The 25,044-nt window shown below is 43.2% G+C and overlaps 1 protein-coding gene across 5 annotated transcripts in view; it reads right to left on the bottom strand.

Annotated features, from left to right (window-relative positions):
• NAV2 (neuron navigator 2) overlaps positions 1–25,044 on the bottom strand; it is a 334,129-nt gene that overhangs the window by 302,144 nt on the left and 6,941 nt on the right. For 2 of the 5 annotated variants that reach the window (XM_021401015.1, XM_021401014.1), the window contains exons 1-2: positions 13,140–13,257; positions 11,083–11,705 (exon numbers count right to left, since the gene is read on the bottom strand). In XM_021401015.1, the coding sequence (XP_021256690.1) occupies positions 11,083–11,157 (75 nt within the window). In that variant the 5' untranslated portion in view covers positions 11,158–11,705; positions 13,140–13,257. Of the gene's footprint in view, positions 1–11,082; positions 11,706–13,139; positions 13,258–25,044 lie in introns of those variants that run through there. The other 3 variants (XM_021401010.1, XM_021401011.1, XM_021401012.1) reach the window with 2 other exon arrangements.

The raw sequence follows: 25,044 nt of genomic DNA, 5'->3' as shown, positions 1-25,044 counted from the left end.
GTCAGGCATTAGCCACGTGAATAGAAATTAATATGTACACAGATATTATCTAACCCAGGAAACTACAGGTTCTGCATTAATAAACAGTGCAAATGTCAGAACGCTCAAAATCCCTCGGAATCTAGGAGGTAAAGAAGTTTAAAAGACAATTACGCACACAGCAGAAAAGCTATTAACTTCATTTCAAGAAAAATCTGGTGTGGAAATTCATCATAGATGAGCTAGCAACTCACAGCTCAGTTCTTTTACATCCTAGATATTGCTTATCTTGCCGAGGTACCCTGAGGTGCAATCTGCTTCAGCACCTTCAGAAAGGAAAAAAAATTAAGCTTCAGATTACGCACCATCAATAAAAGAAATACTATAGCAACTGAATGAAGTGTAATTACATGAAAGGTTCCCAACTAGGAGAATACTATGCATCTCAACTTCCAATCATCAGTTCTACATTTCCTACACAATGCCTAAAAGATAAGCATCTAGTGTTGTGTGCTTATCAGCACACGCTGGCAATTTCATGCAGTTTCGCCTACGAAAATAAGATTTCTGAACTGTAGTTGTCTTGCTTTTTCTTTTTTAACAAGTGCTTGTTCTCTATCATTAAAAAGGTTATACAAGGCATCTACTGATTCTAAAGTTTTTCTTCCTCCTGGTAATTTCTTTTTCAATATGCTTCTATGTTCATGTGATCATGTTTCAGCCACCATACCAGGAAGCTGCTATCAATGAAATTAACATCTTCATATTCTGCTCCCACAGTTATATAAAATCCTACAGCATACTACTACTCATTACTCTTTTCCAAAAGCAATAGCTAAATTACAGCATGTGAAATGAATTATGTTAGTTCCCTAATTAGGTATTCTTTTCCTAATAACCAAAAATTGGCATTTGATGCAATGAAAGCACGCACAACACATTGATAACCACAGTCAACAATGTGAAAGGTTGCAAAGATGACTACTCATCACTATGGAACCTGGGAAGGTAGCCAAGAAAACACATGGATATTAAGTTATTGCCAATAGTTATGAACAGTTGTCGGCTTCCAGAGTTCAACACGAGGCAGCGTGTCAGATGCTTGGGGTCTGCCTGATGAAAGCCTTGAATTCATGGGGGTTTGTAGCTGTAGAAAGCTCTCAGTTAACATGGCGCGCACTGCAGCACAATATGGCTGACAACGTGCATAGACCGTAGACCCACAACAGTTAAGATCCTGGAGTCTATGATTTAATTTTGATTTATTTGCTGAAGAACATAGTCATATTTTCCCCTAAGCGGTATGGATGAAACCAGCCTATTAAACACAGTCATTTTACTTTACCTTTGACACTATCTGCAGAAAAGGCACTACATTACAAAAAAGCTTCAGACAGTTGTCAAATAGAAGCCAAAGTATGCTGTTCTTATTATTTAAATGCCACCAAAAAAATCCTAAATTGGAACCCACATTTTATTAATTGAAGAACAGATGTGATGACAGAAGTCCCTGGAGGTGTTCAAGGAATGCTGAGACGTTGTGTTGAGGGGCATGGTTTAGTGAGAACTATTGGAGATAGGTGGATGGTCTGACGGGATGGTCTTGGAGGTCTTTTCCAACCTCGGTGATTCTATGATTCTAAGTCAACTATAATGACGTAAAAACATTCTAGATTAATAATTTTAATTGGCAACAAAAGCTGTCATTATAGGAATCGACTTGCAGTAGAAAAATTTCAGCACACCATTTTCTTACTAAGAGTTTCTTAGAAGAAACTCTGCCATTCCAAAGTCCCAGAAGAGCTAAGAAGAGACCTGCCCTCATTTAACCATTCTGCTAGCTTTAACCCTCCAACTTAAACCATGTTCCCTGAAAAAAAAGAGGAAAATAAATTCTCTCTGCTTTGAACACTGCAAGTACACTTACTGAAAAGGCTTACTATGGTAGCTGCAAGCTTAATTGCTAATGTAGTTCATAGAAGGATGCACAAAACCTGGATGGTATTGCCTATGTCCATCCAAAATCATGAAATAAATTAGAGGCTCGCTTGAAAAACACTGAGTAAGAGAAATTAATCAGCATGTTTAATTGCTTCCTAGGTGCACCTCTTCAAAGAGGTTCAAAACACATAGGACCAAGGCCTTGACTATTAAGCAGTCATTCTGCACTTCGTATCCACCAGCTCTTACTGCACATAGGTAGTCGTGATTCATCACCATAAGGCAGAAGAAATAAAAGGAGATGGGGACCTTGGACCCACAGTGCCAGAAAGCCACAGACGGCCAGCCAGATTCATTGGACCTATGAGGAATGGGTATTTTGCTCTTTAAACAGGTGCTCGTATACACAGAAAGCAAACAAACAATAGCTACCACAATGAGCTGAAAATATATTATCTTCAGGTCAAATGAAGACAGAATAGTTACCGAAGACCATCAACAAGATATTGTGCTTATGACATTTTTGGCCACAACATAAACTAGGGACACCTGGATTTTTTTGCTATCATCACTCAACTCCCTTCACTTGGAGGTTCCAAGCTGCTTTCTGAAGTGATTGTTACCCCATGTTAGAAATACAGAACCCCAGTAGGCAGAAGTCTTTTACATCATCTCAGGAACTTTCCCACAGAAAGATGCTGTGGGCCAGGAACACCACGAGAACCATGTAGATTTGTAGTCAATAGCTTTGTCCATCAACAGTGCTGCCTCCCCAGTTATAGGATCAACAGTAACGATACTGTCGTAACTGTCACGTATGTTCAGCCTCATTTTGATGACAATATTCAACCCAACGCCTCCAAAGTTTAGTGTTCCATCCTCTTCCCAAAGCCATCATCTGCCTCCACAGTCCCTCGTGTTTGCACGCTTCCATCCAGTGTAGCGTCTCAACATGCTGCACCACACTTGAAGCACATACAGAGTCTATACACAGCAAAAAATGTCCCCTGTACTCAACTTTCATCCTCTGCCAGCTGATTATTATGTTTATGATTTGACTTTAAAGAGATGCAGCTATGTATTTATTTTCCCACCTGATAAATATTTATGAAGATTTTGTTCCAGTCCTAACACATAAGTAGTATAACTTATCTTCCTTTTATTTAGTCAAGGAGAGGAGCTTAAAGGAAAAGGAGTTTAAAGACAAGCTACTCCTATTGCTGAACCTCAGCTCCTCAAGTCAGCACGTTCAGCGAAACCATGCAGGTTTGAAAGGCAAATTCCAAGGGGAAAAAAAAGATTTTAATCACGGAAACAAGAAACTCCAGGACTCAAGCACCTAGGACTCCAGGACTCCCGTCACAAACAGCTTTTCAGCACGAGATCAACGTGAGTTTCACAGCAACAGAGAGGAGTAGGTACCTAAACCCATCAATAATTAAACGCGAGTGCAAGAAGGATCCCTCCTGGTGCTTGGCGATGATTTTCTGCATTTAATGGCACATAAGCTGTCAGCCTAATTAACATTAAAGCACGGTTTCATGCAACCAACAGATAACTGACACCACTTCCACTCGCTTTAGTACTTTATATTGATTTTGATCTAGACTTCAGCTTTGGCTGATACAGAAAGATCACAGTTTTTTCAAAAACTTAACTACGACTGTCTAGCCTTTTATGTTGTGGACCAATGGAACAAAATGGAACAGAAGCCCAGTTCCTGCCAGTCTCCCAGTGAGTTTAACTACAATCCAGTTTTCCTCATCCAAAATCTAGCAAGTATGTAACCTCTCGTTTCTACTGTGCTCACAGAACACTCATAAATTGTGAAGGTCACAGCAGTAAATCTAAGACAACTGAAAAATTAATTTCCTTGTTTGACACAATACAGAGAAATCAACGAAGACAAGAGACATTTGAACTGTGGGAATTCAGAGAAATACACCCAAGTAACACAGGCAATTCCATCTGCCTCGTTACATTTTTGGAGTACTCCTATCAGATGCACATTGCTGATTCGAACCAAATCCTCCAAGTTACTGAAGATCTGATAGTCGCTGCTGTCATCACAACGAAGAACTGAAAGACTTCAGAAAATAAACAAACATGGTGCAAGCTAACTGCTTGCAGCACGGAGGTTTCTAGCTTGCCACCTATATAAGAGGTTTTTCCATAACAAGCTTACCTCTTCTGTACTGATATCTCAACTTATTCTATTATCCAGTCTTGGAAGCTATTCCCCAGCCCCTCAGCTCCCTCGAGTACATCTTCTTTTTAAGTGCACAGCGCTGAAAAAACAGCTACACAAGTCTGAGTACATATTTATTACCATCAATGTGCAATAGCCTCAAGAGACATCCACACATCATACCCACTTAGCACGAAGAGGAATCACAGTCTTCAATACCATGCTATTTTTGCCTAATGCTGCAAGGACAGGCTCACGTGCAAGTCAGTTCCTTCCTTTCGAACAGATGAACGAGTTTGCTGTTAAGGAGAGAATAAAGCCCATTCTCTCACCGAATTTTACTGCCACAGGAATGTCGCAGGAGCCTCTCCCTAGCAAACTCAGGCTCCCAAAGCCAGGTCTGGTTCCCATCAGAAGCTGCAGCAGGCTCGTGAGGAACAGAAGGAAGGTCTAGTTAGGCACATGCACCAGCTCAACCTCTCCTGTAGAGCTATACATGTGCTGCTTCCACCTACAATTGTGCCTCGTCTACCTCTGGGCTACTCTTCATTGCCGGAAAAATAGAAATTAAGAGTCAACCATTCATGGGGAAAAGTGCTGTGGGAAAAGAGGAGAAGAAACAAAAAAAGAGAGTGAGTCATAGATGTACTATTCCTTCCAGTTTTAATCTGCAAATAAAGAAAAAGGAAATTATGGCTTGGTATAGAAAGCATGAAGAACAGTAAGATACTGCTCTGCAGTCAAATTTCACATTGGAAGAATAAGGTAAGACAGCTTAGTCTAGCAGTTCCCTTCCAGTTACGTTCAATTAGACACAGGTAACCTCAAACAATCTGAGACAAAAGCAGTATCAGCTCTCATCTGTAATGCAGCTGTTTTACTACTTGGTCGTATTGTGCTCTAGATATTCCTGTTAGCAATCCTTTCAAAATCATACATGACCTTAAATTCATACACAGACAGACAGTGCTTTTCTAAGGGAACCATGTAGCTAGGAAGCGTGTCTCTCACACCTGCTAACAAAGCTCCTTCATCTGCACGGAAACATTTTACAAAGCCACAAACTGCATCAGTAGGTATGCTTAAAGACGCAGATCCGGGGCTACAGACAACACAAATTTAATTTCTTTGTTAAAGAATATGCAATAGCTTTACTGCTACTCCACGTTGCCACTAATACTTTTTCTTAAATGTTTAGTAAGAGTTGGTGCAACTTGCAAGCATAGATGACCTTACAACACATCTGTCAAACCAGACTATAACGCACCAGAAAAACAGCCAAGTAAACAAAAAGCCCCAGCATTTGGTGCCTGGAAATAAATGCTGATGAATACATGTCTGTTTCTCCCTAATGCCTCCCTTCTGCAAGGCCCCCGAGGTAAGCTTAGCCTTGCAATAAGGCATTAAATTAGTAAATAAGTCAGTTTTATCACAGAGATTATTTCCTTTGCGCTCCTTCCCCCTTCTTTCCGTTCCCTTTGCCTTTCTTACCGCTTCCTTCGGCAGGAATATCAAAATAGATAGCAGACCTCAGGGATATCAACCTTGCTTCCAGGCACAGACATCATAACAAGCAATATCTGACTGTCCAATGTGAGGTTCCTGGCTATTTAGGGTTTGAAGAATATCATGGCCCACATTTTATTCCGTATGACAATTACTTCAAGGCCAGGGGCTATCCATTTGCATAATAATGAACGTTTTTCTAAAGGATTGTGCAGGAACCTACACACTAATGAGTTCCAGTGTACGTTATCTGAAAGTCACGCTTGCTTTACAAAAATACTTTAATTAAAAACAACCTCCAAGGTTTACTTACTTGTGTCTTTTAAATAACAGGCAATGACAGGCACCTGTTTTGTGCAATGGACAAAAACATACAGCTTGTTTTTGCAGCACTGACTGACTTGAAGAAATTCAGTAATTCATGTTGGGCTGTTCACACATGGAAGGACTTCAGGAGTGAAGTGGCTTCTTATGCTGTGCCTCAGAGTAAAGGCATCCTACAGCACAGAAACCATGGGAAATATAGCCATTTCTGATCAGTCTCTGCAGCAGTTGAGTCAGCACTGTTGAAGATAAGAATGGATGAGTGCATTGCACTGCTGGAGAAACAGTTCCAAGGACAAGCTGGAATCTGCCAATTCTGAACTTCTGATGATACAACCTAAACTACCTCATTTGGTAGGGAGCTCCCCATAGCATCCTATAAGCCATGCTTGATACGAGTGTAGCAGGTTTTCCCTTTTCACCATTAGAAATGTATTTTACTCTGAACCAAGCCTTCCTTATAATACAAAGAATAGGTATCATATATAGCAGGTACTTTTACTGCTTAAACCTTTTGATGTCACTACCTTTGAGATCAGATTGATGGAGCTGCAAGGATCTCCACAGTCACATCCCTGCTCTACTTTGTGTTAAGGCAAAGACCAAGATCCTGCTAGAAGAGAAGCTTTACGATGCTGCTGATGTGGAAAGCCAGTTCTGCCCTTCATCCCTTAGTCTGTCCCTACGGTTCAGAATGCACCCACACGGTCTAGAAGGGTATGCCACGTTCTCTTGCAAAGCTACTGTGCTGATACATTGATACTTTTCGCTTCCTTAGAACTTGATACAAATTCTCCAGTAAGGGCAAAGTTACTTCAACTCAATAAGCTTCACTCAAAGCGAGGAAAAGAAGAGGGGCCTCAATAACCACAGGATTTCGTTATTTCAATCCTGCTCAACAAAAAAAAACAAGTCTTTCCATTAACCAAATGACTAAAAGAATTTAATCTAGCATTCCCAGGCAAAAAGAGAATGGAACCATGCCAGCACACCTAGCCCGAAACACTCCGACACAGAGGGATTCTTTGAAGCTAGATTTACTCTGATGTACATGTCATTCAACACAACTTGACAGATATGAGAGAGCCACTGCACATCAGGCAAAGTCATTATTTGAACTTCGTTATCTGCTCTTGAGGCACCCCTTCCCCAAGATATCACACAATTATCATCAACCAGGGACAGACTCCTTCAGCAATAACTGTCTGGAAAGAGACAACCAAGAAAACGTAATAATAATAACCCAGCACACCTCAGTCACAAAACCCATCCAGACGTACTCCATCTGGTTTTGGAGCCACGTACACACATCTGTATAACAAGTTAGGCACAGGATTTACACGCCTCCATACAACAAAACAGGCAAAAAACAGCAATTTGCACAAGCATCAGACAGACCTCCAAAAGCCATATGAGCCTCCCCCATTTCCAGTAAGGCAGACTTGGGAGAAGGCAAAGTATCACATCTGAGTCAGTTCTAGATGAAACTAAAAGCCAGAGGGAGGGCAGGGAGTTCACCTTGCACAGCCTCGTCCTCGACAGGCCTTAATGGGCACACAGCCTTCACACCGTGTCCTCATGGAAACCAACGCGAGCTGGAAGAAGCCACATCCCAGTTCTACAAAGGTTACAAAAGGAAAATTCCCTCAGCTAGCCAAATACTGCAGCAGCCTCAGCTCAGCAGAGGAGATTCGCTGTTTTACCTTACAAAAAACCATTTTTGATAATTGTAGTTTGCACTGCTTCTTCACCTAAGAAATTTCTTTAAGACTCGAGTCTGATTAGGAGACTACTGGCAATAATGAAATTACACTTTCTTGTACAGCCTCCTCATTAAAACTACTGCAGAAAGAACTTTTTAACAAAAAAAAAAAGAGAAGAAGAAAAATAAGAAGAGAATACCTCATAACAATCTAGAGGTTTATGTTCTAATATCTCCACACAAAAACCCACCAGCAAACGTGGCACTTGGCCAACACGACCTCACCTTCAAACACGTTGTTGGTATCAGGTCAATGCATGTGAGAGCACTCAGGCTCTTTAAGCTGACTGTGATGGCAAAGTGCCCTCAAGCGAACCTGAGGAACATCAATCCTAACCTAGGGAAGATGCAACATAAACCAGAGAGCAAACTGTGGCATATGGCTTCAGTCGTACATATCGTGAAGACTGTGTCAGTAAAAACAACACAGAACACACGCCCCACGAAAAAGCGTTAGTCTGCTTTTAACACTCTAAGACTGCAGCTCTTGCATTCATCATTCAAAAGAGACAAAGTTTTCTTTCAAGCAGAAAAAGGGAAGTGATACTGGGAGACCAGCATCAGTTTGCCTTGACAAGGTGCAGCGTCAGATCCATTACGCACCCATGGCAGCATCTCTGGGGAGATCTCCTCAAAGCTCCTCTTCAAAGAAAACCTAACTGAACTTGCTGCTAATGAAAATCAGAAAATAACCTACACACAAATTCAACATGCTGCTAGCGTCACCTGCATCACCTTGTGCATTTTAAGACGTGGTTGCTACAATACGTTGGCAGAAAGCTCGCTCACTTCACTCACATTAGCACACACGTTAGCAGCCCTACTGCCTTCACTTGGACCACTCACATGGCTGTTAAACCTGGTCAAGTTTTGTACTGCTTCATGACAAGCTGCATGGAATGCAGCTTTGTAATTCTTCCTAGAGCCAGAAAGACTGTGCTGCTAGATGCCACGATATCCTGAATATCAACATTAGAGTTCTAATTCAGGACTTCTGAAGTGTGCACAGGAAGCAAAAAGAACCTCATCTCGGCGACGTCCAGCAGCTCAACTTCTAGTTCCTGAAGATCAGTCAAAATACAGAAAGCAAAGCCTCATCCCACTGAGCAATAAACACAAATGCTAAATCTTGTCTTGCTCTAATCAATAGAATATGCTGTAGACATCCAGCAATATGCTTACAAGGAGAAAAAAAAAAAGTAAGATTAAGCACTTTATTTCTATACCACAAACGCAAAGCCAGCTCTGTGCTGTTTCACGCTGATGAAGTATGCCAGACCCATCATGGAATGGTATATATACACACACAAATCTCTTGGCACTTCAAAAATACTGAAGAAAGGTTTGATTTAATACCCATAAATTACATCATCATAAAAGAAAGCATTTGCCTGATTTAAAATGAGCTTGGTCTCATTTTCTTCCAGCACAAGTCTTATTTTTCAGTACCAGAAGTGCCTATCGATGATTAACTCTAATGGCCCCGGATCACACACCCATTTTTTTCAATCAGAAATCAAAAGAACACGAAGCTTAAGAACGTCACAGTTTATAGTACTGCTCAACTCCACATCAACAACTGAGTTGTACCAACATTTTGATTCCACACTTATTTTTCCCAGTAAACCCAAGTCAAAGCAAAGCTTTCCTCAGTAACCTTTCCCTGGAAAATTCAATAGGAAACGAAATGTAATACTCTATTAAGACTTGTTTTGCAAACAGAAGTGAGAGAGGGATCACCCAAGCATGAAGAGCCATTAAAATGGATCTTACATATATCATTATAAATTTAATAATCTCCATGACGGCTAGAGTTCGAGTTAAAATGAACGTCAGCAAAGCATGACCAATTGATGTTATCCCAGCTGCCACTGAGCCTCACTTGGGGTTATATTATACTTTCAGAGGCCCCGTACTACATGTGCACCAAATACCCAGAGCCAGGAGCAGATGGGAGATGTAGGCTTCTATCCCTATCAGCGACGAGAGGCAGACATAATTGCGTATTAATCTTGATGCATCAGGACAATTATTGTATACCTCAGTGTCTCAGGTCCCAAATGTTTTTCCCACTGCACACGATATACGGTACACAGTTGTATATTTAAGGAGGGGCAGAAAAAATAGGAGCAGCCTTCAGAAATGAAATCAATAGAAGGATTTTATTTCAGCTCTTATTGATTGACTTCGGCCCCAAAACACTTCCCTGAAAAAGCAGAAGGAAGACCTTGTCAGCTCATCAGCTAATAGATTGTGCTTGGCGCAATAAAAATACATTTAGGGCTTCGAGTTGCTTGTGCTCCTTAAATGTCATTTATCTAAGAAACAGCTGCATGTTATCTCATATCTGCAAGTCTTCTGGGCTGTTTCGATTTCTAATGGAGTGACAGAAAAACTACCTTCATTTTGCAGTAGACTTAAAGTTGTGACACGCAGCTCCCCTCATCAATATTAGGCAGCATCAGAGAGCTGATGGTCATTTCTGCTTCCAACTCATTTCAAACGATATAAAAATCACACACAAATCTATGCAAGTAGGGAGCTCTTCTTCACACAAGGCCAAATACAGCAGACTTGGTTTCTTTGTTTTTAAATCAACAATCAAACGCTCATGGAAAACAACACAAATTATATGTACAGTGGAAGCATTTCAAGTCTTATCGTTTGCTTCACTCACACCAAGAAAACAACTTTGAAGCCTCAGCTGTTTGCAAGCCACGTTCTTCCCAAGATGGCAACTTCATTTAGGTCAGCTTAATACACAGAGCCAATCAATTATTATTAAACAATACAATACCACCTTGACACACAAGGCTTCCGCAAAGCCCTTGCACAAAACAGGATCTGTCAGCTGGCATTACGTATGTTCCACTGTGCATTTGGTGTTGTTTCAAGTCAAAGTCACGTCTGGAAACTATAGGAAAATGATAACGTTATCCTCAGGACAATCAGGACACTGACGAGCGTGCCACATTTTCAGTGAATTTACTGGCCAGATCCCAAGAAAGCAATTTTTTAGCCTCTCTAGTGATATCAATAAGAGTGAAAGCCACAACAAATCAATGATCTAACTGGACTTAGTAAAAGTCACTAGACCTCACTTCATTATAAGCCCTTTCACCAAAAACTCTCCGTCATTCTGGGCATTTCTCCCTTATCTCACTCACACTACAGTATTCCTTGCAGTATGCTCCATACTCTGCAACGAGTCTGACAGAAAGACAACAATTCTGTGAAAATATCTAACAAGGAAAAGAGATCTGCAGCTGGCTGAGCATAGTTAGCAGCAACTGTAATTGACAGAAGAGCTACAAGAAGCTCTTCTGCCACTCGCGCCTCATCCAGCAATTTAAGCAGAAGCCTTCTGCCTTTTGTCACTTACCCTTTTTTGATCTTCCAGTCCATGTGTCACGGGCTTTCTTTTCTGATGCTGGCTGGATTCAGAGCCAGGTTCCATTTCCCAGCTGCAAATACTCCTCCGGCCTCTTTCAGCTTTCTCTAAAAATCCATAGTACGAACGACAACAGAAACCTCAAAGTCATTTAAAAAAAAACAGCAAGAGAACTCTTTCAGACCTCAGCCACGTTTTTTAATCATCCTCCCAAGTTCTCGCTTGCCATCACTGCTCATTATCCTAACAGGCAGCCAGTCTGTAAGCCTCTGTACCCTATTTGAGCTCAGATGCAGAATCCCATTGCCGTGCCTTACAGAAGGATGACAGAGCTGAATCCAAACCCAGTACTTTGTGCCACATTATTGCTCCATCAGCAGCCGTTTCAGTGCATTCCTGGCATGGATAATTTATATGTCAATAAAGGTGTAAATGTGCATTTAATCCACTGGGTTGATATTATCAGCATCCCTCTCTTGGGCCACCTTCCTCCCATAAATCAATGTAAACACTTCACAGCAGTAATTGCCTTTTGCACATCTAGCAGGTGTTAATTACGTAAAATTGTCCAGGCACGCTTGTCATCATCATCTTCTATGTATTCAAACAAACACCTAAAAGAGAAGAGGAAAAAAAGCATTTTTTACCAGCTTGAAAGGACATGTAGCTACTGATACTCTTTGCCCACCACCAGTGCTCAGAACTGAGACAATAACTGTGCATTTTGTACACATTACACTCTCCACTCCAACCTCTCCCGTCGCTTTGATTCCTGTTTAATGCCTTACCTTGCCTTTAGGGCTTCTTTTACAAAGACACCTGAGAGCGACAGAGCCGTGCATCACTGCTGAGGCTATGCACCCTGATGCTGGGAGGCCCTCATAGAGTCACTAAGGTTGGAACAGACCACTAAGATCACCTAGTCCAATCGCCAGCCCATCCCCACCGTGCCACGTGCCGGAGTGCCACATCCCCCTGTTTCTTGAAAGCACATCACACATCGACCCAAAGCTCTGCCCTCCAGGATTGTGGTTCTGCTCCTATGGCCAAGCTCAGCGCCGTGCTGGGGTCTCGTACCCAGATAACATGTGCTACCTCCCAAAAGCCGGGGCACATGGACACACGGAGGAGCAGGTTCTGCCATGACTTCAGAAAGAAACCCACCACCTGAAGCCACAGGTTCCCAGCTCAGCCACCTTAAAGCACTGTGCTCCTCGGTGCAGGGAGAACAAGTTCACGCATCACAGCCCAGGATAATCCCCGATGCAGGACCACTACCAGTCGGTTTCCACACGGAAACACCACAAGAGGCACTTTTCCTAAAACAGGTTCCACTGCTAAAAAAGCCGAGGATTAAAGCAATTTTAGGGGCTGTGGCTGAGCGTGGCATAAGAGCACGTGTTCAGCTACACGCTGGTCGCACAGCAAGCAACAAGAAACGCGAGCCTAAATTCCAAGCAGCAGCACGATTCAGGAGAGCCAGCCGACCACCAGGCGCTGAGGGACGGGGAGCAGCGAGCGCAGCAGGAAGGAGCAGCCCGTAGGCTGAAGTCAGCACCTTCCGACCGAGCGCCGGCACCAGCCGAGCAGCGCAGAGCGGAGCGCCGGGAGAGGCTTCCGAGCGCTCGCAGCCGCTCTGCACAACAGGTAGGGAGCGTGGCCGCACGCAGCTCTCGCGCCGTTCCCCGCCGCCAGCTCCGCGCGGCCGCCGCTCCCACACAGCCGCGGAGAGGCGGGAAGCGGCGCCCCGGGGCAGCGCTGTCCCCGCGTGCTCCCGCCGCGCAGCGGCACGCGCCGCCTCAGCCCCACCGGGACGCAGCCGGAGCGAGCGAGGACAGCGGCTCGCGCACGGAGCGAGACGAGGAGCGCGGTCCCTCCCCGCCGCCCGGGCTCGGCCGGCGGCACCGGGAGCAGCGCCGTGCCGGAGCCCCGCCGGGATGCCGCCTTGCCCAGCCCCGCCGCGCCCCGCGCCCCCCCGCGAGTTGTGCTGGCGGCGTGCACCGTCCCGTCCCCCCGGGACAAACTTTGGCTTCCCCCACCCCCGGTACCTGGGGCCGGGCGGGCGGTGCCGCGCCCGGGGCAGCGCAGGGCAGGGCGAGGCCGCCCGGCTCCGCCGCTCCGCGCTGCCGCCGCCGCTACTCACTCTCCCGTTACCGGGACAACCGCCTCCCGCCCCCTCGCCTCGGCTCCGCCCCCCGCCGGCCACGTGGTGCCGGAGGGCCAATGGCGGGCGGGTACCGCGGCCGCCCAAGGCGGTGAGGAGCCGCGCGCCGGGCGGGAGGCGCTGCCCGGGCGGGCCGGGGTGTGGCCGCCGCGCTCCGTCCCGCCGCGCCTCGTCCGGGCGCGTTATAGCGCCTCCCTGCGGCCGCAGAGGGCGCTGAGGGTCCACCCCCCGCGGGTGAGGGCGGTAACAGGCGGCGGCAGGTGCCCGACGCGCGGCGGGTACGTCGCGTCATTTTGCCTCAAACTCCGGTGTCAGCGCACCTCGCTCTGCGAGAAATAAAGTCCCCGCCTCGCAGCTCAGCGTTGCGGTCTCTGAGCCGTATCCTCGCACGCTCCTGCCCAGCAGCGTTCACGGCCCTTTGCTAACACGGGACTCCAGAAACTTGCACCTGGTCTCGACGGCTTCTTTCACCTAACGCTGCAGCACGGCGCCTGAGCTGCGCACCCTGAGCTCCTGCAGCCCTGGGGCCGCCCAGGGCACGGGCCCTGCGGGAAGCGATGCTTCTGCCGCTTTCTGACCAAGCGAAGTCCAAGCTCACACTGGCCAAGGTCACGCTGTCCCGTAACAATCAGGAACACAACATGGTAAAGGCGTTGCTTTAGTCTACGCCATTCACATCCTATTTTCTGACACTACAAAATGTCACGGAAAGTTCAGTTACAAAACAGTGAGAGATGCCCAAAAATGCTGAATATTATTCATATTCTTAAAGAGCAATCATTTTAGAGTAAACGAAAAATAAGTTTCATAGCTAGAAAACAAAACATTCACGAACAAATACAGGCAGCTCATCATCTAAAGAATCTAAATAATTTGAGAGAATTCAGCTTTGATCTTTAGCCTGTAAAAGTCAACATTTCCTGAGGTGCTCTCACAGACTTTTCAGGCCACTCTTGGGTTCATCTGTCTGCGAGTCTGCTCCAGGGTCTGGTAAAACATTGTTATGAAACCAATGGCTGCGGTGGTAGGAGTGTTTAGAGAGCAGAAAGCACGGACATTAAACTAAAATAGCACAGCTTTCATTAATTTTTCAGGCTCTGTTACATACCTCTTAGCTTTTGGCTACAGCTAATCAAATTGAATGTTCATATAAGTTCTGACTTACGGCAACGAATTCTTAAAAATGTCTCATTCTGCATTTTTGAAATAGCATTTTGTAATGCACATACATTAGAAAGAGCTGTTGCTTTTGGGGATAGAATGCATCTTGAGAATCTATTTACTTCTATGAAATCCAATATTATTAGGATCAGCCTTTGAAAGATTAACTCTTTACTAGCTGACAGGTTTCCTCTTTGGCAGCCAGACGCTGTCATTCTCGGCCGGTTTTGTTACTGGGAGGGAGGTTCAAGTGTTGAAGATCTCTTTACACAGAATAAAATCGACTGCTCGTTTGATGAATGGAGCAAGACAGGTACCTGGCGACTTAGAAACTGCGAGCTGAAAGCCATCAGACTAAAGAGAAAGTTCAAATGCTAACTGTAAATGGCAGCTTTGAAAGAGAAGGGGCAGCTGTTCCTGAAGAATTACGGCTGCCCTACCCTTGTTAGAACGTGGACGCACATGTTCTTTCAGAGTACCAGAATTTCCTAAGTAGCAGCATCCTGCTATGCTGCAATTCCATCAAGATCAAGGGCATTATTCTCAGAGCAAGCTAGTACTTACTGTGCATAAGGGCATCAGCATCTCGGTACTGGCCAATGTGCTTTAGGATAAAAGAGAGGTGGGAAGACATCATTTGCTCTCACTTAATTCTTGCTCTGGCAGGTAAGGCTGAAAGCAAACATCAGCTGTTCGTCTGCGTTCCCAAGGTCTTCCCTTCCCTGAACATCTGCCAGATGTGACATTCTTAAAATTCTCTCTGCTGTTACCATCTCCTGGGCCTCTGCAGCCTGGCTTTGCTGCCTAATTGGAAACAAACCCTTTCTCAGGCTCTCAGAGGAAGTGGGATGTACAAAGCTCACACCACACCTCGGCCTGCAACTGCGTTGTCACGGGAGGATTCCTACTGGGCAGCAGGGGCACCACTAACCATGGACGACTTTCACGGTGCAAAAAGGTTTGTTAGCTGCTAATCCCTGGAAAGGAAAGCCAGCCAGCCAAAGTCCATTGAAGACCTGGTATACCCCTCACGATTTCCAAGACAGAAACCTTTATTTCACTTGAACAGGGCACCCCAAGAGCGTCTAGGGAGATGGACATCCAAACAACTTCTCCGAAGCACATTTTCCATCTCTTCTTTTATCTGAACTGAATCTGTCTTACAAGTTAGTCATTCAGCCTGTTATGCTGTAAGAGGTTGCAGACTGCATACAAACATGTTTAATGAAGCTGAATACTGCAAGCATAAGCAGCAAAAATATTTTGTTTATTTAACATTTACACACACTCAAGTAAAAGCTTGTTAAGTTTGGTTGGCTAAGCTTGTTTTCAAAAGGGACCTAGAAGGCTGAAAAAATTAAATAAAATATGCATAACAACACAATCATTCATGTTAGTGTTCTAGTTTAGTAAATGATTAATTTTCCTTTGAGGAAGAAGTGGTGTTAAAACAACTCCAGTCTCATATCTAGTAGTAATATTACAGTCAACTAAAAATTCCAGATTATATCAACATCGTGCGTATGTAATGCAGGAGAAACTTTCAGAGTGTCAACTTTAAAGGGAAATCTGAATAAAAACACGCTTACTTCAGTATTTGAATAGAGATTCAAGCTAGCCACCCTCCACAACTGACTTGCAGATATCTGTCTGCACGATAAGGAGGTCAGTAGAGGTTTCACCAACATTACATGGCTGATCTGGAAGGGCAGGATAATGGCACAACAGCAGCAGAAAGGAATTACTCTGAAGTACATTGGCTGCAGTTGGAAAGAGCCATATAAACTCCAATAGGGTGATGAGAGATGCAATATTTTTTAAAAAGCCATGACTAGATGCTCTGCTTTGGACAGCTGGATCCTGGCCATCAGGGATGCTCTGGCTGAGTTTTGAACACAGGTTTGGTGGTGGTGTGGGGGTCCACACTGACAGAGTTCTCTATCCTACCCATCAACGAAGGTTGCAGTAACAAAAAGCTTTACCCAGCTGGGAGCTGTACAGGCAGCACTGGAGAGAAAACTCAAACCTTTCCTAATACAAGCTTCTGGAGAGAAGTATGACCCTTTCAACACTGATGCAGTCCAAGAAGGTTCAGCTGGATTTAACCAAGGACCACATTTTGGGGAAGCAGTGAGACTGTGACAAAAAAAAGTTAAAACTTCTGAAATTTTTTTTTACATTAACTATGTTAATATTAAAAAAAAAATCTAAAAAAAATGGGCACTTACAACCTCATGTTACCTGCACATCACATAAAAAAGAATTTGCCCTGATCCTAAGCTAATGCTGTGTCATTGCAAAGACCATGGAACAAGTGAGCTAAGGGAGAGAAGGAGAGCAGTTGTGGGTTCACATTTTTTTCTTTAATATTAATATTTTGCACTTCTATAATCCCTTTCATCTAAGGATTTCAAAGCACTCTACAGACAGTAATGAATTAAGCCTCCCAGCGGTCCTGAGAGAAAAGGTGATGATTGAGAGATTGGAATTCAAAGAGATGAATGGATAAAAGTGGGAAATGGGATTCCTAAAATATCATGTTGCACAGAGCATATGGAAAATCTGCTATTTGCCTCTATTTCCACTATTTAGAACATATGCACCTGCAAGGCAATTCACAGTACTGCAAAAAATTGTTAAGGAACGTTGACAGTTGTTTACAACTACTGATATACAGACAAAATCTGTTTGTATACAAGTTTATACTGGAGCAGAAACAGACGAGGAATAGATGAGATTGCAATAAACAGATTGTTTTCAGCATGTTAAATTTACAGAGGCAACAGATTTTTTGGAGCACATTTGTATTGAAATTGATTTGCCTTACAAATTCCAAAGTTTAGGACCATACCATCACCTGGAGCTCTGTTATTTATTTTGGTGCTACTGACACACGTTTTGATTTGTCAACCAGGATGCTTGGCACTGTCCTCAACCTAGCCATGAATCCAAACAGGCAGAGAGGGACTGAAAAGGCTCCTGGCTTACATTTCCTTACATTCAAGGCAGAATCCCTTCTTATTCTTAGCTCTTCATCACAGTAAGTGAAAATTGTTAAATGTTTTGGCCTAACGAGTCAAGGCCAAAGGTAGACGAGCCGGGTCAGGCTATACATTGAGCACAGAGACCACAGAACAAGGAAGGAGTCTTGGCACTCAGTGGAATGGAGGCAAGGAAAATGCACAGTATACAATACATTTAAATGCACCTGCTACTTTATGGCCCGGCCAAATTCCTGTGCCTTTGCTAACCTGACAAGTTTCGTATATAGTTTTCTTGATAGCTAGCAGAATTTGTTCCAAGGGATGTGACATCATGTGCAGTGATAAAAACGGGATCTTTCAGAAAGCATGCAAAGCCATTGATGCACGGGGACATGGAAATGGAGGAGGTGAGCAAGTATTCAATGGATACATGCAACTTTTCTCCCCCTTTCATCTTCTGATTGGTCACAGATACACTTTCACTCTCAGGCATTATTTTCAGTTCTCCAAGCTGTAAAATGTCATAAGCAGAACCAGAAGAGGAATTGCCTTCTGTCTTCGAGGAAGAATTTGTGCTGTAATCATTTAATGAGAGATCTCTCTTGATGTACAGCTTTCATTCAGTGGAAGAGTCAACAGTGGAACACTCGTGTTAAAGGCATTGATCTCCTAGCTCAGAAGTTCTTGCTGTCCTGGGGCGTTAGGAAATGAATCTCTTTGCAATTCAGATTTTTTTTTTAAGCGTTTGGGGTGGGGTTGTTTTCTAATTGATTATTCATACTCTGAACAGAGCTAGAAAGCCAAAAGTATCTGCTTACAGAGAGAGAACAGGTTCACATCAATCAAAAAAACCCGCACTTAACAAGTGAAAGCTCATTTCACACCCACTGTAAAGAGCAAACAAGACCTGAATTACAATACATGCATGTTACCCTTTATTTACAATTATGGTAATCAAGCTTCAAGACAAATTCTAGGAGCCTTTTCCCTCCCCACCCCCTGCAGGAGGGTGCTACTCCAGGTATTCAGCTGTAAGAGCTCCTCAATCTCTGGCCAGCAGCTGTTTGGTTTCAAATGAAGAGCATCATTTAAAGGCCATCCTCCCCTTCACTTTGTGCTGTTACATCTTTCTGCCTCTTAAGAGTATGGCAAGCTGGGAAAAAAAAAAAAAGGCCCAACCCCCAAACCAAAATAACTGCGCGGACTAACCAGGAATACCTGTATTATAGCAAAGCCAGCAGCAGCTATCACTCTGAAACTCACTCAAAGTCTTAGAAAATAAAAACAGAGTAAAAACAGAGGTACCGTGTCATACCAAAAGTCACTTTTGTTCAATATGTCTAATAGTGCTCAACCACCAAAAGCTGTGGAAAGATATAAGAACAAGCCAAGCACAGTTATACTTATCTACTGTACATTCCCTGCTTCCAGCAAGCTGTGGCTCATAGCCTAAGTTAGATGAAGCCCTCCAGTTCTTTGGTGAGAAAAGAGAGGAAGTGGATGCTCTCAAGTCTCCTGCAGATAAACAGATGACAAAGTATAGGCACCCATGCATCTCACATAATTTCATCTTCTGTTTGTATTGAAATAGGCAAAGTCTTGTACTCTGTATTAATAATTGTCTGTTACTGGGCCAGAAAGAGACACATACACTTGGTCATTCTCCACAGCTGAATAATTTAGACATTCTATTGATGTTTGAGAAAGACAGCTATTCAGCCCATGTATCTTTAGTTGCCAAGTATGAGTAAGCAAAAGTATGTCCCAGAAAATATAGGGCTGTTTTTGTTTTTTTTTTTAACACCTTTTGAAACAGAGATGATTATGCACTAAGAGTTCATCATCAACAGAATCTGATTTTTTTCACGTAAAAATTCAAACTAACAGTTTTAACAGCAACAAATCAAATTGTTTGGTCAAGACACTGCTCATCCCAGGCTAACAGAGCTCAGAAGACCATCATCTCCCGCATCAGCTCAGGCAGCCTCTTTAATCCAGACCCGAAAGCACTGAAGGCAGAACAATGTCAGCTCTCAGCTGTAGTTTCTTTGTTCTGATGCACAGATGTACCTTTGGAGTGTTTAAGTGTTGAATTCTTATTTTCTGGCAAGCTCTTCCCTTAGCTTTGTTTTTTGCTTTCAAAATCTTTCCCTTAGACCACAGAAGCATGGGTGTTTGAACTCCACCTCTCACCCAAATAACGCCTGTTCAAAAAAGAAATGTGTAAGGAAGCCTAAGGATGGACCGTTCTGTCTCCATGACAGAAGCTGCTTATAAACAATACATCTGAGTTTCCTTTGTCAGCATGCAACATGTTCTTCTCATGCTGTCTGTTGTTTATTAAGAATTTTTACCAAGTTTCCAAATCCAAACATTGACATGCTGTGAAGATCTAATGGCCTTGCTTTACCACAGCTGCTGAACGACCTGAGGAAGAAATAGGATGAACCAGCCCTGCTGCTCTGCTCTTCAAAGATCGTAGCAAAGTTAGCCTCAATACGATTCCCCTTTACCTTTCCACAGTTTCACCTGAAACCCAGCTGCCACTGCTCACGCGCTGCAGAAGAACCTTCTTTACAGGAATTGCACGCAGGGACCAGGTAACTTAGAACACACTTCCCTTCCCGCTTCCTAATTTTTGTTTTTTGGGATTTTTTTTTTTTTTTGTCTAGGCTGGGGAAAGAATTGAGCAAAGAATGTTATGACTATTGACCTGAGACAGTCTCCTGGAAATAATCTAACAGCATGGAGCAGCAAGTCCTTTTCAAAACCAACGAAGCAAGAAAATGCTGCTGACTAAGCTATGGTGAGAGATATGAGGGAGGGGAGAGGGGATAAAAAGATGGAGGAGATAAAACAACACCTTAAACTCATAACTAACATGCCTTTAAAAGGAAGTAACATATTTTGAAGGCCAACACATTATGACATCTCTGCTATGACTAACCCTCATTACAAAACACTCGCCTGCAGTCAGCTGGCTTGCTTACCTCATGGCTGCAGGTTTTTTGCACGTGGTGCTACACAGCTTTGGACTATAATGGCCTGTGGTAGCTTTGAAAAACAAGACAGTATTTCTGTGAACGTTTTATCAGTTGATGTTCTTCACCCAAGGATGCATCTTTTCAGTAAGAGGCCACTGCCTGTGACACAGGCCTACATGTGGGCTTACGTAAGAAATATTCACCATCTTAAATAACTTAAGAATGACTGAAGCCCAGACATGGTTGTATTGGAGAAAGCTCCCACTCAGGATTTGGGTTTTGTTTGTTTTTAATGACTTTGGTTCTTTACACCAACCTCCCGTTCTTTTTGTGCACGTGCACATGCACGCAGAGCAGTTTCCCGCTGAAATGCAAAACCCTCAACATTAATTCATCTTGAGTTAATCCATTTACACCAAAAGCCAAGAGACAGAAGTTATCATTGTGGAGGGCCGGCAGAGAGGGGCTCTGCTGGGAAGCTGGAGCAGTGGATTTCAATGCCCTGTTGCTCATCGTTTTCCCACATTGTCTGCTAATCTAAACTAGATGTAAACAAAGGGGACTTCATTAGCAAAACTGAAGCCACAGATGAACTTTAGCTTTAACTGATGGCATTTCTTGGTGAAACAGAGGCTTTTTTTCTCCCCATCATATCATAAAGGAGAGTGGAGTCATTAGATAAAAGCTCTAAACGATCAGAAATCCTCTATTTATTCTTACTCAGATATGCGTTGGCACTGTCACACAGAGCAATTTCATGACTAAGGCAGTACACCGTGACACTTTCAACCATGATACCACACCGTAGGGTTCTTTCTTAAGGAATAATGTCTTGGTTATTTCAAGGGATAAAAGCCAGAACAGAGCAAGTGGGTTTTAAGAACTTGGAATCGTTATCTATAAAAGAAATTTCCTCTGCTGTACCAAAGGCAGATGTTCTGCAGCAGCACTGATAGCAAGGGACAGAAAACAAAATCTAAACTTTTGATGAAATAATCACCATACTTCTCCACATATTTAGGGATCAAACAAATAGCCAAGAAAACGTAATAAGGGAATCAAGAAAAAGCCCAAGCAAAGATGCCGAAAACCACCTCTGGGATTAAAGCAAGCATGTGTAATGGGAGCCCAAAGGGTAATGTATTCAGAAAGCTGTAAGTGCCTGAAAATGAAGGCTTAGAATGAAAGCACCTCTTCAGCCATAACTCCAGTGTCAGTAACGTAAAGCTATAATCTTTTTTCCTATTTTCCAACTCTTATCTAAGCACTAAGTGTCAGTTAAGATGTAGCAGAGCAAGAATTTTCAGTGGGCTGGAAATCTTCTTTTGTTGCCTCATTTCATCTATTTAGGAATGTGAAGAACAAAATTACAATTTTGTCATTGTGTTTAACTGATCTTTGGTTTACTGCTGCTGTGACAACCTTTTAAGGAGAGAGACTGTGACATGAAATGATACTTCAGCACTCTAATAGACTGAAAGCATCTTTTTTTTTTTTTAACCTGAATTTAACACCAAAAAGGTTAAAGCCCAGATCTATGATAAAAGTGTGAGAGAAGCGTATTTGTTAGCAAGCACATGAAGGGAAACTGGTTCAAACCTTCCTCATCTTTTGAGGGCTGACAGATAAAATGTAGCTGTCCAGAGTCCAAGTGTGCCTTTGCTTTACAAATCTTGTTATTGATAACTGAAAAAATATTCTAGTTTTGCTTAACTGTTTCTTCAGTAAAAAGTATTGCAATGGGAAAAGTTACGCACAATGCGCTCCCCATCCACCATCTGACATTCGTTCATCACAGAGCTCCTTTGAGAATATTCACACCGGTGTTTGCAGCACTCTTTAAAGAATGAAATACTAATCAGCAAGGAAGAAAGCGGAATATATCCATAAGTTAGCAGTCAGGCTAAGCCTACTGATTGAATTGCTTCATAATTGGAAACTGACAAGGTTCCAGACTCAAGGCGGACTATGGATTTGAGTGGAACACCTTAATTTTGAACTGACTCCCTCTGCAGAGAAGGAGCAGCAGTCTGGATTTGGATTCGCTGTATTTGAGACTTCCTCTTAAAATCAGGAGACTCAGGCTGCAAGTTCTAAGCTGTACAACATTTTATTCTCTTTAGAAAGTATTGAGGCAAGTGAAAAATATATACATTTGTCAATAAAAAAATTATACGTCGAGGTACCTTAATTTAAGTAACATTTCATCACTGCTTGCATAAGACAAATGGAGAAGACCAGATGGGAAAAGTAGTCAGGCAAACCCTACAAGGATATTAAGTTGGGTTTATGCAAAGGTTTGTAAATCAAAATACACCATAGGCTGCGTGTTCAAATAAGCTAGCCATTAATTGCTGTTGGGGCTCATTTCTTACCAAGTTGCTATACTCAGGCTGTTTCACCTTGAATAACTGGAAGAGGAGATGCAGCTCAGCTCCACTCTATGCTCTCTTCATTCCCTCCCTCTTCTCACATGTTGACATATGAGCTGCTGATGCTGATTTTCCTGATTAGAAAGGGCTCTGCCCACTGAGTCATTTCATGAAAAATTCTCATTTTTCCAGCTATTACTTATTAACACAAAACCATCTACTATCTTTTCCAATAACCACTAAGTCTCCCAGCTAGTATTTAAGAACCTGCTGCACAAGAACTAATATCTCAGTGCCACTTTTCATTGTTTTTCAAGGAACAAGTCAGCTCATTCTCCTCCTCAGCCTGCTCCCTACAACTGCAGAGGTGATTAAACAGGAGACATCTTTCAGCCTGGGAGGAAACCTTCAGCCACTGTCTAGCGTGACCTGGAGGACAAAACAGCCCAGGTCTCGTTTAGTGAAAAACAGTAAAATGAATTAGTGGTGCTCAGGACCCAAATCGTTCTCAAAGCGTTTCTGCACTCTCTCCTCTGAGGTGAGCAGACAGTAAAAGGCTTTGCTCACCCACAAGGCAAGCACTCAAACTGCAGTTACGCATCCCCGCGTTTGGCATCATCTGCTGGTTCCTCAATTTCACACCTTGCTAGAAGCACGCAGCAGCAGCGAGTTTCAATTACTCACATCTAAACCACGTATCAATACTGATGAGCCCGAACTGTGATGCTTGGATCCCCACTGCTGTCGCAGAGGCTGCATCCTTTTGAATTTTTTAATGCAGCCTGGTTATCGTTATTTTGAACACCGCTTCTGCATCCTGAAGAGACATATGAAAGGAGGAATATGGCAACTGACATCACTTATTACAAATAACATAAGTGGTAGCTTTTCTCAGCAAAGAAAAAAAAACGTTTCCCTTTAAACTTAGAAGAAATGAAATGCTTCCCTGCTGCCGTAAGTAATGACAGAAAGCACCCTTTCAAAATACTAAGTGGTTGCTCTATTTATTCATGCCCACAGAAATTACACATTTGCCACGTGCAGGAATGGATTAACGGCCATAAATTGCAAGCAACTCAGTAAACTTTAATTCTGCAGAGTGAACTCATTTTTTGGCCTGTCAGCTCTGTTAGCATCACACGCATCGCCTGAGCAAATGGGAGATCATCTGAGGGAGCGTAGTCATAGAAGGTATCACTCCAGCAGCTCCTGAGCTGTTATAGCAGCAGCAACTTGTACTGACCTCAGCCCCGGAGCCTTTTCTACATCAATACGTGCACTTACAGTCAGACTCACTCCCTGGTTTCACCCAGAAATAGCTAGTGACCAGGAACTCTTGGGGCCTTTTTTCTTATTTTATGTTCAGGAAAAATAATAATAGCCAAATTCACTATTTAGCTGTCATCCGTTTTCCCCGTTTACCCCCTTAATCCATGAAAACTAAGAAATGTTGAGATGTGCCGCTGGAGTTCACTCAACATTCCCTATAATTATCCCCGCTGAGAAATTCATTTGAGAGAGAGTTTTGGGGTTGGGTTTTCTGTTGTTGTTTTTTTTCCCCACTGAGAAGGGAAAACAGATTAATTCCTTGGCAACAAAATTCTAATTAATCAAAAACATGGCTCTATTCATTATTGGCTTCTTCATTACAATAAAATATCAGATGTTTACTGTTGAAATTACAGTCTCGATTCAATGCTAAATCAGGTGGCTCTTCAGATTTGATTCCAAAGATAAAAATTAGGTTTATTGACTCCGCGCAAGTGTTTATCTCGATCTGCGATTCACTGATTACAGCAACAAATGATTTAACACGAGGAGCACTTTCTGCAAACAACTGGAGAAGCACGCTTCTCCCATGCCCAGCAGCCTGCCAGCCTTCCCAGCAAGCAGCCCCCAAGCCAGCAGCAGAGAACTGCCTCTGTACCTCCTTCAGCCTGCTTCCAGCAATTATGAGAAGGAAAACAACATTTTTGAGAGCAAGCTGGCCTGTGCATAAAGGCCATTTAGGGCACCACTCATACTGCCACTGACACTCAGTACAAGGCGGCTTAGTTTTTGGTGCATACAATCTTCCATTGTGCCTGCTCCAGCAGGAACAGTAGCTTTGCATGCTAACACCCCATCCATCATACGACTCTGTTTTCTTTGTGAGCCACATCTCTCCTACTGAAGACAGTGGCAACATTCCCAGATCCGGGAGCTTTTGTTTTCTCATAATAGAGTGAACCTGACTGCGTTCTGAGTCAATCCAAATCTCCCATTCAAATCAAAACAGAACTCTGCTT

The sequence above is a fragment of the Numida meleagris genome, chromosome 6, assembly GCF_002078875.1.
Source record: "Numida meleagris isolate 19003 breed g44 Domestic line chromosome 6, NumMel1.0, whole genome shotgun sequence".
Classification (NCBI taxonomy): Eukaryota; Metazoa; Chordata; class Aves; order Galliformes; family Numididae; genus Numida; species Numida meleagris.
Note: the sequence above shows the minus strand (reverse complement) of the source record. Positions and strands in the feature narration are given on the sequence as shown.